The sequence below is a fragment of the Lethenteron reissneri genome, chromosome 8 (genome assembly GCF_015708825.2).
Source record: "Lethenteron reissneri isolate LAM-NWPU_2019-01 chromosome 8, ASM1570882v1, whole genome shotgun sequence".
In the NCBI taxonomy this organism is placed as follows: domain Eukaryota; kingdom Metazoa; phylum Chordata; class Hyperoartia; order Petromyzontiformes; family Petromyzontidae; genus Lethenteron; species Lethenteron reissneri.
In genome coordinates, this window is record NC_083786.1 from 903,081 (window position 1) to 917,625 (window position 14,545).

Here is a 14,545-nt window from a genome sequence, read left to right on the forward strand (position 1 = left end):
GCCATGTGTGTTGCTGGCCACACACCGCCTCGTGTGCCATGCTGGCCTTCGCAAGTGCTCGCTTGCAGCACTTTCCCCAGCGGTCCGTGAGGGCTACGCAGGGGATCTTTGCGTGCGAGTGGAGAGGCACACCTGGCAGGAGTCGGTGCCGCCCTGCTCGTAGCCAGCGCAGAGCTGCGTGTGCGGCACGCGGTTGTTGAGGAACTCCTCGCGGTTGCAGACGTCTCGGGAGATGATGGGCAGCAAGGCCTGCTTCAGCACTCCCTCGTTCCCAGTTCCTGCACAAAACGCAACAAACGCACGCAGCGCATTTGCCAAGCAGTGGCCTATAACACATCAAGCGGCTTGCAACGTACAGCACGATCAGAGTTGGAATAGATTGAATATGTTAATTGAATTGAGGAAGATTATTATTATAAGAACTTGGGAAAAATATAGACGATGGCAAAAGATTCCAAAGTGGAGCAGTGCGAGGGAAGAAGCAGAGAGAGAACTGTTGAGACCGGCAGTGTGGCGAGTGAGAGGGTGAGTGGGTTAGTGAGTGTGTTGTTGTGACCTGCAGTGTGGTGGGAGAACACAGTGTGATGGAAGAGACAACAACAGTGTCTGGTAGACCGTGTCCTCAACACGGGAGGAGGAATCAACGAGTGAAGTTCACAGCAACTGTAACCATGGTAGTCGTCATAGGAGAGTGACGTTAAGCACTTATAGGCATTGCCGTTGTACAGCGGACAGAAGAGCTGGCAACCTGACTTGCTTCACACAAAAGTTAACGTGGCAAACAGCGGGAAGCGGTGCCGGCTGAAGGGACCACAGGGTGCGCGGGCGCTCCGGGGCGATCTGCCGGCACCTTTGGTCTTCCCCCACCCCGTGATGTAGCACATTGTGCCATGCACCAGCTGTTGGTCACGCTCCGGCAGGCAGACGGTGTTCACCTGATCCGTCATCCTCACCGGGCTGCACGGAAACAACAACAACAACGGTGACGCACGGCACGTGCCGGGAGCAGCGAGCGCCAACGATGACAGCAGACAATGCCAGCTGTCGGAGAGTATTGGCCACAGCAAGTACTAATGACTTCGCGAGTACTAATAATGAGAATAATGTTTGTTTATAGGGCGCTTTTATTACCACGGGGTTCGAGGCCACTCTTCTACACAAGTTAAGGTGAAACTAACATTTACAAGAGATGCACGTTTTAAAATATAAATACGCCTCAAGCCTTGTGTGGGCAAAATCTCTGACACGATCCGGTGGAGAGTTCCACAGTCGCAGAGCCCGAACACAAAGAATGAGAATATTTATACTGGAGGAATCCTATGAGCTATAAAGCTCTTTCACAAATGTCCAGTAGAGTCACCTCCTCTCCTAATGAGCCCGACCCTGGCAATGCAGAGCTTGATCCGCTCCTCTCAGCTGACCTCAGTGGTTGCTGCGGCCGATGTGGAGACAATAACTCTAATGAGTGAACCTGGTACCATTCCACTGAGTGCTTCAAACATCAGTGATAGGATTGTAAAGCCAGTGCAGAATTGCCAGTGCTCCCTCTTGTTTTATTCTGGTGAGAACCCTTGCAGCTGAATTCTGCTACAATCCGTAATCGTGATAAGGAATGGCTTGTAAGCCTAGCCACCATGGCATTACCGTAGTCAAGTCTAGATTCTAGTCTATGGTTACGTGTGGCGGCAATATGTCCAGGAGCTAAGTGTTAATGTCGAGGTCTGTAAGCCACGAGATGGCTTCGGGAAAGGGTTTGTGCAGTTTTGCTATTCCTCCCTTGAAGGAGTGCAGACCAGTGGTTCACTATGCGGTCCATTGGGTAGCATGGCCACAATCTCACGACCGTGACTTATCTTTAACGTATCTTTGTGTATCTTTATGTATCTCTCCGTATCTCTATGGGATTAGTTTGTGGTCTCTGGTTCTCGCCATCGACTAATGACACACGGGACCTAATCCGACGATATATTTCCCTAGGTGGTAGAATGACTCCTGCCCCTCTTCAGCACTCAACCAGGTCGGAGCCGGCCACCCGCGCTGATCGTCGTGACCTGGAGAGCTTGATGAGTGCGATGTCCGCGTGACCGGGTTCGACCACGATCCTCGAGATGGACGCCGTCTGCCATGACGGCTCAGGGTCGTTGTCCTTGTGTGCTCCCAAGTAAACCTTCATGAGGTATGCAGGCCTGCACACAAAAACAACGACGACCACAAACAAGAATTACTTCAAGTTGGAACATGCCGCCACCGCAGTGTTTTCTTGCTCTGGAGAAGAGAGAGAGAACGACTCAGAGGCACCAGGAGGAACCACAGACAATGTTATTTGTGTACGTTGAACTTCTTTCGTACCGCACGTAGCCAACTGTGCTAATCGGAGTGTGCGGGGAGGCAAGCAGGAAAGGCAGTGGTGAGCCAGCGCCCATTTCCCCTCCAAGCTCTGCGTTCCTCTATATATATGTCGTGACAGAGAATCGGTCACGTAGCAACATAGTGCTGGCTGCTGGCAGAGAAGGGGATTTGCAGCTTACAGCAGCACTGACAGCAGGCCACGTGATAAACCAGAGAGGGATCTAGGGCAAAGGTTACGGAAGGGGCACATCAAGAAGCCACTCGTAGGTTCCAGAAGGGGGCGTGGCCGGGGGCGGAGCCAGGCCACGCTGACAGTATAAGAGTGGCCCCTGGAGGGGACCTCGGGGCTGTCGTTTGGAGTGGGATCCCCGTCGTGCTGCTGGAGTCTTCACCGTCGTCTCCGTCTTCACCATCTCGGCGTCGCCAGTCAGGCAGTCTACCAGCTGTCCTGACTGGGAACCGTAGTTGCCAAGTGTTACTGTCAGGCCGTGTTAATAAACAGAGTGCCTCCTACTCTTAGTGTCTCTGAGTCAGTCACTACATATATATGAGTTAGCCGCAAATTATGATTGTTTACATGTGGCAGGAAACCAGAGAAAACTCTCGCGTTTCTTTTTTTAAGACTGAAACAGGAAGACTTCTCCACAATTCTGGCAAATCGCCTGATGAGGCCGGTTGTTGTGATTACCAGCGACACCTCGTACTCAATAAATGTTGTGGGTTTACTCTCCAACAAGGGTGTGCTGAACTAGTAACTAATTGTCACGTTTTGTTTATGTGACTACCTTACTAATTGGCTGTCGGGTGGTGGAACGTAAACGACACATTTATATTACGTAATTCAACCCAAAAAAAACTCCTTTATCATGGATAACATTGGTCGCGAAAGCCTACTTGTTAAACTGAGGGGCAACATTTTATGCCATACAGATGCAACAGATGGTGTTTACACATTGCTGTACCACCTTCTCGCAAACCAGGGTATGGCGGCACCTGGACGCCCACGGGAAGGGAGCTTCACGATCTCTGTGCGATCCACCAACACTCGCCGCCACCACAATACTGGACCACAGGCCACGCGCGTGGCCGGTTTGCCGCCTGGCACCGCGAAGCCACCGGCGCGTGTGTGTAGAGTGTGTGTGTGTAGCATGCGTGTGTGTGTAGCACGTGTGTGTAGCACGTGCGTGTGTGTGTAGCGCGTGTGTCTCACGTGTGTGTAGCGTGTGTGTGTAGCCACTGTAGCGTGTGTGTGTGTAGTGTATGTAGCTCGCGTGTGTGTGTGAAGCGTGTATGTATAGCATGTGTATGTGTAGCATGTGTATGTGTAGCATGTGTGTGAAGCGTGTATGTATAGTATGTGTGTGTGTAGCATGTGTGTGTGTAGCATGCGTATGTGTATAGTGTGCGTGAGTGTAGCATGCGTGTTTGTGTGTGTAGAGCGCATGTGTAGTGTGTGTATGTAGCGCGCATGTGTAGTGTGTGTGTGTAGCATGTGTGTGTATCGTGTGTGTGTGTAGCACGTACGTGTGTGTGTAGTGCATGTGTGTGTGTGGAGCGTGTGTGTGTGTAGCGTGTGTGTGTCGTGTGTGTCTGTGTAGCGCACCGCTTGACGCAGTGCTCCGCCGTGATGACCCACTCAGGGGTGATGAGGGCTCCGCCGCAGTCGTGTGAGTAGTCCCTGCAGCCCACAGCGGACAGAGCCGGCCGCCAGCGTGCAGTATGTTACGTGTATCTGGTGCGTGTTGCGTGGGTGCGCGTAGTTGTGAGTTGCGTGAGAGATGGAAGCAACCCCAAACTAAAATCCAATCCATTGAGAATAACTATAATTGGATTTGAATTGGAATTCAGCGGAATACTTAAGCAGGTGTTGATATTCGGCCAAAGAGTAAAATTTGGAATTGGCTCTACCTATAACTGCCACTGAGTCGATGTAAACGCCAAAGGCTCCCGGACGTATCTCCACCACCGACTCCAAGTGCATCTGATGCTGTGAATGGGATGCTTGTGAGTGTCTGTGTGTATGTGCGTGTGTGTGTTTGTCGTTGTTGTGTGTGTGTGCGGCAAAAACAACCCCCTACCTCCTCGTGGTGCCGGACGGGTAACGTTGTCGTGGACAGTGCTGTGGGGGGGAGGGCCAATTACAATTGGCCTTTCCCCTCAGGGCGTTTGTAACCACCACAGCGGCTAAATGGGGGCTCTGGACGGGTGCGAGGGGTTGGTAACCCCTTCACCTTCAATTAATTACCACTAAACCACGTAAAAAATATCTAATTAATAAGCTTTAGCCGGAGGCCCCAGGGGGACAGGCGTCTATAACGTCTCCTGGCTTAACCCCATTTGGCGGAGCCAGGAGATTGAATCTTTACCCTCGGGGCTCCTCCAGAAACAACAAAAAGCCACTACGGATGGCCACATGGAATGTTCGAACGCTCACTGTGGAGGAGAGGCTGCCACTCCTCTGTTGGGAGCTGGACCGGTACTGCCTGGATCTCTGTTATTCAGGAGATCCGGTGGACCGGCTCTGGCTCTTGCCACCATGAGGGGTGGACAGTCCTCTACTCGGGGCAGGTGACTACCAAACAACAGGGAGTGGCTCTTCTTCTGAACAACAGAATGAAAGGGGCGTGGGAGCGTGGCGGTGAGGTGTGGGAAGCGGTAAGCCCCAGACTACTTTGGGCTCGCCTTCCCATCAACCAGAGGCGAAGAGTGGTAGTCGTGGTTACTTATGCCCCCACCGAAGAAGAACATCCGAGGAGGAATACAGGCAAGGCCAATGAGTCAGATGGCTTCTATGACCTCCTGTCACAGGTGCTAGCTAAAGTGGCCCCTCGGGATAGAGTCATCCTGTTGGGCGACTTCAATGCCAGAGTTGGTCATGATGCTGGCACCTGGTTTGGAGTGATTGGAAAGCATGGGCCAGATCAGCTCAATAACAACGGTAGGAGGCTGCTAGATTTTTGTGCAGCCCATGGGCTTGTAATTACCAACACGCTGTTCCGGCATCGGCGCATCCACACAACATCATGGATGCATGCCAGGTCCAAGCAAGAACATCTGCTGGACTACGTAATGACGGAACAGCGGATGCAGGCCCATGTTCTTGACACCAGAACCTACCGTGGAGCTGATCTGCCCACTAACCATCGACTTGTCATCTGTAAGATGCGCCTGCCATTATTCCTCTCCGGTGGTGGGTGTACACCCAGGACCCCATTCAAGCCCAAGGTGGTCTGGTCTCAGCTAGCTGATGAAAGTTGCTAGCGAGAATTTCATCATCGCTTGCGGCTGGGGTTGGCATCGTCCCCCTCTTCTCCAAATGTCGAGGGTAAATGGGTGAGATTTAGGACTGTGACTCAGGCAGCTGCAGTGGCTGCTTTGGGTACGCGATCTAGACCTCCCCAGAGACCCTGGCTGATAGAGGAGGTATTCAGGATGGTTGAGAAAAAGCGACAAGCCCACTCTCATCATCTACAGCATCCCACGTCAGAGAATGAGGAGGCTTACCGCAGCCTTTGCTCGGAAGGTTCGGAGAGCCGTGAGGTGCTGGAAGGATGGGTGGTGGTCGCGGGTTGCTGAGGAGATGGAGTCTGCCTCAATGGCCCGCGATCACAAATCCCTATTTAACTCCATCAAAAAAGTAACCTGCAGCGCCACACCTATTACCATCATTCGGGGAAAAATGGTGATCCAATATCTGACTCCCAGGGACAGGTTTGCAGATTTGCAGACCATTTCTGTGAAGTCCTGGGGGAGGGAAAATCCCTCGACATGGGAAACATCGTGGGACAAAGTGGGGAAGACCCTGCTGAGGCTGCGGTGCCTCAAATATTGGAGGAAGAAGTTACCCCCTGTGAGTGGCTGGCTGAGATGCCATCTATTTAGGAAGTACTAAAGGCGATCCAGAGTCTGAGACCAAGAAAGGCACCGGGCAGAGATGATCTCCCAAGCAAAATGCTGAGGGAGGGTGGCGTTTGTGCACAGACTGCCCTACATGGTATCATAACAACATTCTGGAACACTGGACGGGTTCCACAGGATTTGAAGGATGCCCTTGTGGTCCCCCTCTTTAAGAAGGGGGACCGCACAAACTGTAACAACTACAGGTGCATCTCATTCCTCAGTGTGCCTGGAAAGGTCCTGGCAAGGATTATTAAATATCGCCTTGCCAGACACGCTGAGGAGAGGCTTGCGGAGCCCCAAGTTGTTTTCTGGATGGGGCGGTCCTATGCAGACGTTTGCTACAGCAGAGGTGTAGGGAATTCCAACAAGACCTACATTTCTGCTTTATTGACCTGGTCAAGACCTATGATACCATCAGTAGGCCTGGGCTCTCTGGGTTGTTCTTCGTGCTTTCGGAGTCCCTGACCCTCTGCTCACGATCATTAAGGACCTTCATGATGGTGAGCTGGCCTGGGTAAAACTACATGGCCGGGAGTCGGAGCAATTCCCTGTTCACCTTGGGGTGCGACAAGGATGTCCTCTGGCTCCCACATTATTTAATATATTTTTCGACCACATAGTTCGTGAAGCCTTTGATGGCTATACTAGAGGAATTTCCATCTGGTACAGATACAATGGGAGGCTGATCGATGCCCGGGTGTGGTCAAGGGATGGCTCCCTATTGGTCAACCACGTTATGTATGCTGATGATTTGGTAATTGCTGCTCACTCAAAGGAGGAGTTGGAGGCGCTGCTGCTGAAACTGGAGCGTGCCACTAAGAGGTGGGGTCTTACCATCAGCCCCATCAAAACTAAGCACCTGCCTGGGTATTTTGTACCATCGGACACTCCACCCCCACAACTCCCAATCAGTGATGGGGCAGTTGTGGAGAGAGTGGAGAGTTTCCCATACCTGGGCAGTGTGCTCATGACCAGCTCCTGTTTGACAGCAGAATCAGTCGAGCGGCATTATCTTTTCATCGGTTGCGTAATACTGTGTGGAAGCTACCTGGTCTGTCACTCCACACGAAGCTTCAAGTCTTCTCAGCCACGGTCGTTCCCTCCCTTCAATACGCTTGTGAAACATGGACCCCCCTAATGGAGCATCTTCGCCGATTGGAAACATTTAGGCTGGCCTGCCTACGATCCATCCTGGGTTTAACCAGGCTGGATGGTGTGAGGAGCTCACAAATCCTTGAAAAATCTGGGCAAAGTCCTATTGGTGATCTCCTCCGGCAGGCAAGGCTGCGTTGGCTGGGTCATGTAGCCCGCATGCCAAATCACGTATGCCTAAACAGCTTTTGTTTGGCCGAATAGAAGGGGCTAAACGGGCACGGCACGGGCTAGAGAAGTGATGGCGTGATGTGGTACAGGAGGATGTGGAGCTGAGTGGACTTGCCGATGACTGGTACCAGCGGTGTCAAGATCGGCCTCTGTGGAGGAGGCTCGTGAAAGACGCCTCTGGGCAGTTGGAGGCAGTCGCCCTCCAACAAGAACGGAGGGTGGAGGAGCGATGCTTTCAACAACGAGCGGGGTGCCGGGTGGCTAAAGCACAGCAAGTTGGCACAATAGGGGGCACAGGTGGTCGACCTGTGGCACTTGGGTCTGCCCTGTGACCTCCTGCCAGCGGGCGTTCGACACTTCACGTGGCCTCAAAGTGCACATAGCCTGGCACAAGCGTCGTGGTGTCGTCACCGCCACTTAGTGGCGAATGGCGGTTGTTGTTTTGTGTGCGTGTTTGCGTGTGGTGGGGAGCGGTAGTGTCGCGGTTAGTGTGCTGCGCTACGAACCTGGCGACCCGAGTTTGATTCCTGCTCACTGCCAACACCAGTGACGATTATCTGAACCGGTCATGGGCCTCCCCTAGGTCGACTCAGCCTCAAATGAGTACCTTGGTGTGGTGTGTAAACGTCGTCACTGGGAGACAAAGGCAGCCGGGCGTGGTGTTGGTCACCCACCCCCTCGTGTGCCGTACTTGCCTTCATAGGTGCTCGTGAACAGCACTTGCCCCAAAAGTCTGTGTAGGCTATACGCTGGATCTTTGTCTTTATTTGTGTGCGTGTATGTGTTTTTGTGTGTGTGCACGACGAGGAGGAGTGAGTACCGGCTGAAGGCCGTGAGCTTGACTCGCAGGCTGATCTGCCAGGGCCACGAGTGGGGCCGAGCCTCGCAGCCCCCAACGATTCGCTGGCGGCAATCGGACAGAGCCGCGGCAGCGACGCCGCAACGATGAAGCCCCGGGGCAACATGGGCCGGCGAGCCGGGGAGTTGTGGCAGGCCCGGCCCTCCCTGCGGCCACAGTGGCTGGGAGTCTTCAGCAGGCCACGGTGGCCTCGGCACCAGAGACGGCACTGTCCGAAGGCCAAACAAATATAAAACGACATTGCATCATCACTGCCACCACTGTCTCACCTGTCCTGTGTTAAGGCCAGCGGCGGATCTGAGGAGTATTGTTATTTGCCAGAGACAGGACATTGGACGTTTTTGTTGTTGTAATGAGTATAGGGTCCTGTTTGAAGAGCTTTAAACATCATTACCACCCCCCCCCCCCCCCCCCATGGATCTGCCTCTGGTTCAACCACCACACTGCAGGTCACAATGCTCACTCCCTCACTCACTCACAGACACACTGCTTCACTTTGGAATTCCCTCTCCATAATCATCATCTCTTATCATAGTAACCTTAATAAATGTAATCAACTTAAGACATAGCCGTGTGTTGTTGGCCGCCTGACATTCTAAGCCTTTGGGCCTGCGCTCAGCAGTATGTGTATACTACTCTTTGGTTCTTTCGGTAAATTCACGTAGATGGAAAAATAAATAATAGATCACGACGTTTCGATCGCAACACAAGCAATCGTCTTCAGGTGAAAAAATACAGCAGGCGGACTGCTGAGGCAGGAAGAAATATAGCGAGAGCTACTGCAGCCAAAGGTTATATTGGTTTGAGGTGGGTAGAACCCAAGGGTAAGTGGGCGGGGCTAGAGATATAATTTGCAAGTAAATGTAAGATCGCAGAGCTAGGCTTTGTGTACAGTCTGGAAGCTACCCACATGCCAAATTTCAAGTTTGTTGCATGTCGGGAAGTATGCTAAACATTTCGAACAGACACATTCACAAATTTCCCTTTTATATATATAAGACTAGCTTTACTACTCGGCTTTGCCCGGGACTTGGTTTCACCACGCCCGGCCGCCTTTGTCCCCCCAGTGGCGATGTTCACACACCACACCAGTTACTCGTTTGAGTCGACCTAGAGGAGACCCAGGACCGGTTCAAATAATCGTCACCGGTGGTGGCCGTGAGCGGGAATCGAACTCGGGTCGCCAGGTTCGTAGCGCAGCGCGCTACGAACCTAGCTCAATGGGCCTTACCTGGTAAAATAAAAATAGAAAATAGTTATTATGATTGTTTACCCAGGAAAGCCTCAATGAGTTCCAGATCTTCTTACAAATCAATTCCTGCCACCGGAACAACAACAGAGGTGCAGAGGAGCGACGCCCACAACAATGAGCAGAGTGCTGGGCGGAAAAAATAAAGCACAGTAGACAGGGCAGATGGTGCATCTGTCAGTCATCTCAGTCAACCTAAAGCACCTTGGTCTGTCCAGTGACCTGTCAGCAAGTTTTTGACACTTTACGTGGCCTCAAAGTGCACCTGACCTGGCACAAGCGCTGTTGTTGTGTGAGAGTGCGAAGTGGTGGCGCAGTGGTGAGTCCGCGTGCCTGGTTCGCGGGGGTCGTGCGGCGGCGACGGCGGCTCCGGCGCGGCGGGGCGGCAGGGCTGAACGTCGCAGTACTCCCAGCGCAGCGCCGCGCTGACCGTGTAGCACCAGGTGCCATTGTTCCCGTCCGGATTGCGGCAGAAGTTCTCCTGCAGCCCGCTTGCAACGACCGAGGACGGCACGCACACAGACGGACGGAAGATCAAGGTGCTGCGGGGCTCGTTGCGTGTGCAAGCGCTCGCGCACACGCGGCATTGCAACTGCGAGGAGTGGAAGCGCGCCCGATGAAACCCGTTGCTCGTGTAGCTGCTCACGTTTGCCGCCGCTCCGTGTTCTTTATTGATTTTTTTTTGTATCCAGGCAAGGCCCGCTGAAGTGACCTGGCCACAAATTATAGCTCAATTATAGCTCAACGAAGTGGCTTATCAAATGGAAATGTATTGCAGCCAAATGACTCTAAACGCATGTTTATGAATGATCCAAGAAAAAGATCCCCTGTGTAGCCTAAACAGTTAGCCCAGCAACTATGGCAGGTCAACACAGCACACGAAGGGGTGGTGTGGTTATCACCACGCCCGTTCACCTTTGTTTCCTCAGTGCATATCGGGCCGGGCACTCATTTAATAGTTATGATCTAGGCCAGGGGTGGGGAACCTTTTTTCTGCCAAGGGCCATTTGGATATTTAAAACATCATTCGCGGGCCATACAAAATTATCAACTTTAAAATTAGCCCGTTATATTTGGTCAATCATTTAATTAACTCACCCCTAATGTGATGGCTGGAACTGCTTCTCTTTGGCGAGGCGTGTGATGTTAGCTGGTATTGATGATGCTGCTACTCGCAACTGCTTTTCCAGGTTTGCTCCTAGTTTGAATGTGTGTCTGTTCGGTTGTCTTGACAGGGCCAGATCAAATGATTTCACGGGCCTCATACAGCCCGCGGGCCGGACGTTCCCCACCCCTGATCTAGGCGAAGCCCAGGATGGGTATGTCATTGATGTTTGGTGTTGGTAGGAATCGAACTTGTGTTGCCTGGTTCGCAGAGCAGTGTGCTAACCACTGCGCCACTGCTCCCCACTCTCACGCAGACACTAAGTGGTGGCGATGTAACCACAGCGCTTGTGCCAGGTTAGGTGCACTTTGAGGCCATGTGAGGTCTATTATAGGCCACACGGTGAATATTTGTCTTTGTGCGTGTCTCCTTCCGGGCGGCTGTGTGCACTGGTTACCTGCAGGGGTAGTTCTCTGGGGTGCGGCTATGCCTGTGCGGGAACTGCGAGTCCCACCGCTGACACCATTTCCCCGAGAGAGTCACCGTCCTGGAGCCCCGGTAGCCCTCCCCACGGCCTCTGGCGCACACGGTGCTGGTAGAGGTCGTTGGTGGCGGCGTATCTGCTGGGTGGAAATCGGAGTCGTTCGAATCGTTTCCTTTGCATTCCCAAACAACCGTCTGAATCGTTGACTACAGCGTGAGTTTATTAAATCACCCACCCCCACCTCTGACCATCCAGCAGTCGTATTATGAATGGATTCACCGCAATCGATGGGCGAGTCACAAATATGTTGAGGCAAAATGTGAATACTCCCGCCTCTAGCCAAGACGTTGTGCAGCGTGGAAGATGAAGCCAAATATTCTCTACAGGGGGCTCTCAATAACTCTATCTCGTGAAGAATGCTCTTTCGCAATTGGAGGTCTGCAAATTTACCTGTTCACCATCATAGTTCTCACCATCCTCGCTCTCATTCACAATAACCATCGGTAACACTACTCTTCATATCGTCGTACACATCACGGACCTCATCCTATGCCTCTCCAATGTCACGGTGTTGGAATAATCATGTTAATAGTATTGTTCTGCAACGCACAATGCTGCGGCAGAGTTTGTAACGTGCAGAGTTTTTGCACCAAAGTTCGGCAATCCACAGACAAATGGGAGGGCAACCAGTACCAGTGCTTCCAACAATTGTCCAAGCTCTGTGTTCCTATATTGGGATGTTTGGCCATGATCGTGACAGATGATGGATACCTGGTAAAATAACAAAAAATCGTTTAGTTTAAACAGTTTTAGGATGTTTGGCTAACTCTGTCATATCGGTGTAGTGATTCATTACAACCGGAAACACTCACCAAACGTTATAGACACGGCGTGCATGACACGGATAGTCAGGAAGTAAAACAAGCCCTCTGATTGGTACTTAACGGGTGGAAAACTGAAGATGATTGACAGGGGGACGGTTGGAATCCGTGAGGAAAAGCAAAAAACGATTGGCTCGAGAAAAAGCGGAAGGTCAATTAACCTTCGGCAAAGGGCTTGAGGGGAAAGATAATAATACAGGTAGGAACAACAGTTCCACACTGTCCACCAGGGATTATTTGCCTGTCTGTCGTGCATGGCCCCGCCCCACCAGAGCCCTCCCATTGGCTCGGGGGCGCCGACCAATGGGAGCGGTGGGTTGGGGTGGGGGTGGGGTTGGGGTTATTGGTGGGGCGGGGGGGCACCGCCTCGACTCGGGCCAATGAGGAGACGGGCGATGTTTCATTCACAAAATGGAACTGGGGAGGGTGGCTCCATTCATAAAATGGAAGCCTTGAAAAGAAAAAAGCAGATCTTTTGCCTCGTGTTTCTTTCAACATTCCCAGCCTTAAGGTAATTAAGTTGGGGGTGGGAGGGGTGGGGCTGGGACTGGGTGGAGAGGGGAGGGTGGGGAGGGGCTGGGTGGGGAGGGTGGGGAGGGGCTGGGTGGAGAGGGTGGGGAGGGGCTGGGTGGGGAGGGGCTGGGTGGGGAGGGTGGGGTGGGGCTGGGTGGGGAGGGTGGGGCTGGGTGAGGGGTGGGAGCGGTGGGGCTGGGTGGGGTGAGGCTGGTCACCCCGTGGTGCCCTTATAAAACTTAACGTTTAACCTACACACTACACTATACACTACACTTATACAGTAGGAACAACAGCTTCCACACTGCCCACCAGGGATTATTTGTCTGTCTGTCGTGCACGAATGCGCTGTCCAACCAAGTTCCTACCTGCCCACTCCGAAGGAACGTGTTGAAGCGAGGAAATTTGTGACGCTTGGAGAAAAGGGAATCTTTAAATACCTTGTCTCGTGTTCGAAGAAATAAAGACTCCTATTATTGAAGACCGCTGTGTTGGGTGTGACTACATAAAGCCAGTGCCAAATTATCCTAGTAGCAAAATTAGTATATGCTACGGGCCCCGCACTTTCAAGGGCCCCGCGCTAAATGCTTTATGCTTTCAAGCTATCAATTCCGGTTCAGTGATTCTGCACTTGCTTTATTACTATAGTACTATACTGCCTTCAACTTTTATGAACGACTGGGTATTTGAGGTTCGCGATTTGTCGTATTATCTGGCTGTGTAGCAAATTAAATAATACAATTACTTGACTATGCAAGTTAAACATTTACGTGTTTTAATATTTAGGATTTTTATTTTATTTAGGGCCCCTTTATAACATATGTTACAGGCCCCACACTAGCTTAATCCGGCACTGTATACAGCAGATGAAGGGGAGAGGGCTGTGAGGGAAAAGGGGTAATCGGGGGACGCACTGCAGCGGGGAATGGTGCAGGCCTCAAGGCGCACGCTGGGGTCTGTGGTGTAGCACCACGGCCGAGGCTCCAGGTTGGGGTTTCGGCAGTAGTTGCTCCGCAGATCTTTGTCGGGAAACCTGGAACATACAGATTCCTGAGGCTTACTGGCAAGTTTCACACCGTGGTTATGGCTCCCGTGAGCTTTTATCGTTCATCCCTCCATGCATGTTGAGGTCTCTACCAGACACTGACTGTTTCGTCTCATCCACACTGTGTTCAGTCACTACGCTGCAAGTGACAACACACTCAGCCACGTATGTACTCCAACTATAATTTACTAAGCCACTCGCTCACCCACCCATTCACCCACACACTCACCCACTCACTTAACCACTCACGTATGCATCCGCTCACTCATCAGGCTCACTCTTTCATCCCATCCACACTCACCATGCTGGCGGCCACAACACTTCTCGTTCTGCTTCTTCACTCCCACTGCTTCACTTGAGAATTCCTTCCCATTATCTTTTCCCCAAAGCTCTCATATCCACAATTCTAGAAACATATTAATGCTTATCTATCATTGAAAGCACTGTTTGCTGCTGGCTGCTTAACGTTTTGAGCCTTTGCGTCTGTGCCCATTATTCAAATCCATGAGTAACGCAGGAGAAAGATGACAACCTGCTTGTGGTCTAGCCGGCTGCGAGGGAAAGCACAACGAATGTCATCGAATCGGCAACCGAATGCCCGACGAAGGTTTTCCAGCCTGATAAGCAACCAACGGTACAAAACGATCCTTCCCAAGGATGAACAAATGTGAACATTGTTCCCGTCATGAACGTCGAGTGCACCTCCGGTGTGAATTGCGATTATATTGAGAAGATCCTCAGGGTTCAAGACATCGATGTCCCGGCACTGGAAGAAACCCGCGTGGACCAAGAGTGCCCTCGCTCAAATATAAACGGTTACACCGTCGTTACCGCAAG

At 52.0% G+C, this 14,545-nt stretch overlaps 1 protein-coding gene across 1 annotated transcript in view; it reads right to left on the reverse strand.

The window, feature by feature from the left end:
- The window catches only part of LOC133359512 (plasminogen-like), a 63,637-nt gene that overhangs the window by 2,986 nt on the left and 46,106 nt on the right, over positions 1–14,545 (reverse strand). The window contains exons 11-18 of the mRNA XM_061577931.1: positions 13,578–13,696; positions 11,243–11,405; positions 10,014–10,171; positions 8,393–8,639; positions 3,953–4,027; positions 2,052–2,186; positions 851–957; positions 133–278 (exon numbers count right to left, since the gene is read on the reverse strand). Coding sequence (XP_061433915.1) covers positions 133–278; positions 851–957; positions 2,052–2,186; positions 3,953–4,027; positions 8,393–8,639; positions 10,014–10,171; positions 11,243–11,405; positions 13,578–13,696 — 1,150 coding nt within the window. The remainder of the gene's footprint in view (positions 1–132; positions 279–850; positions 958–2,051; positions 2,187–3,952; positions 4,028–8,392; positions 8,640–10,013; positions 10,172–11,242; positions 11,406–13,577; positions 13,697–14,545) is intronic.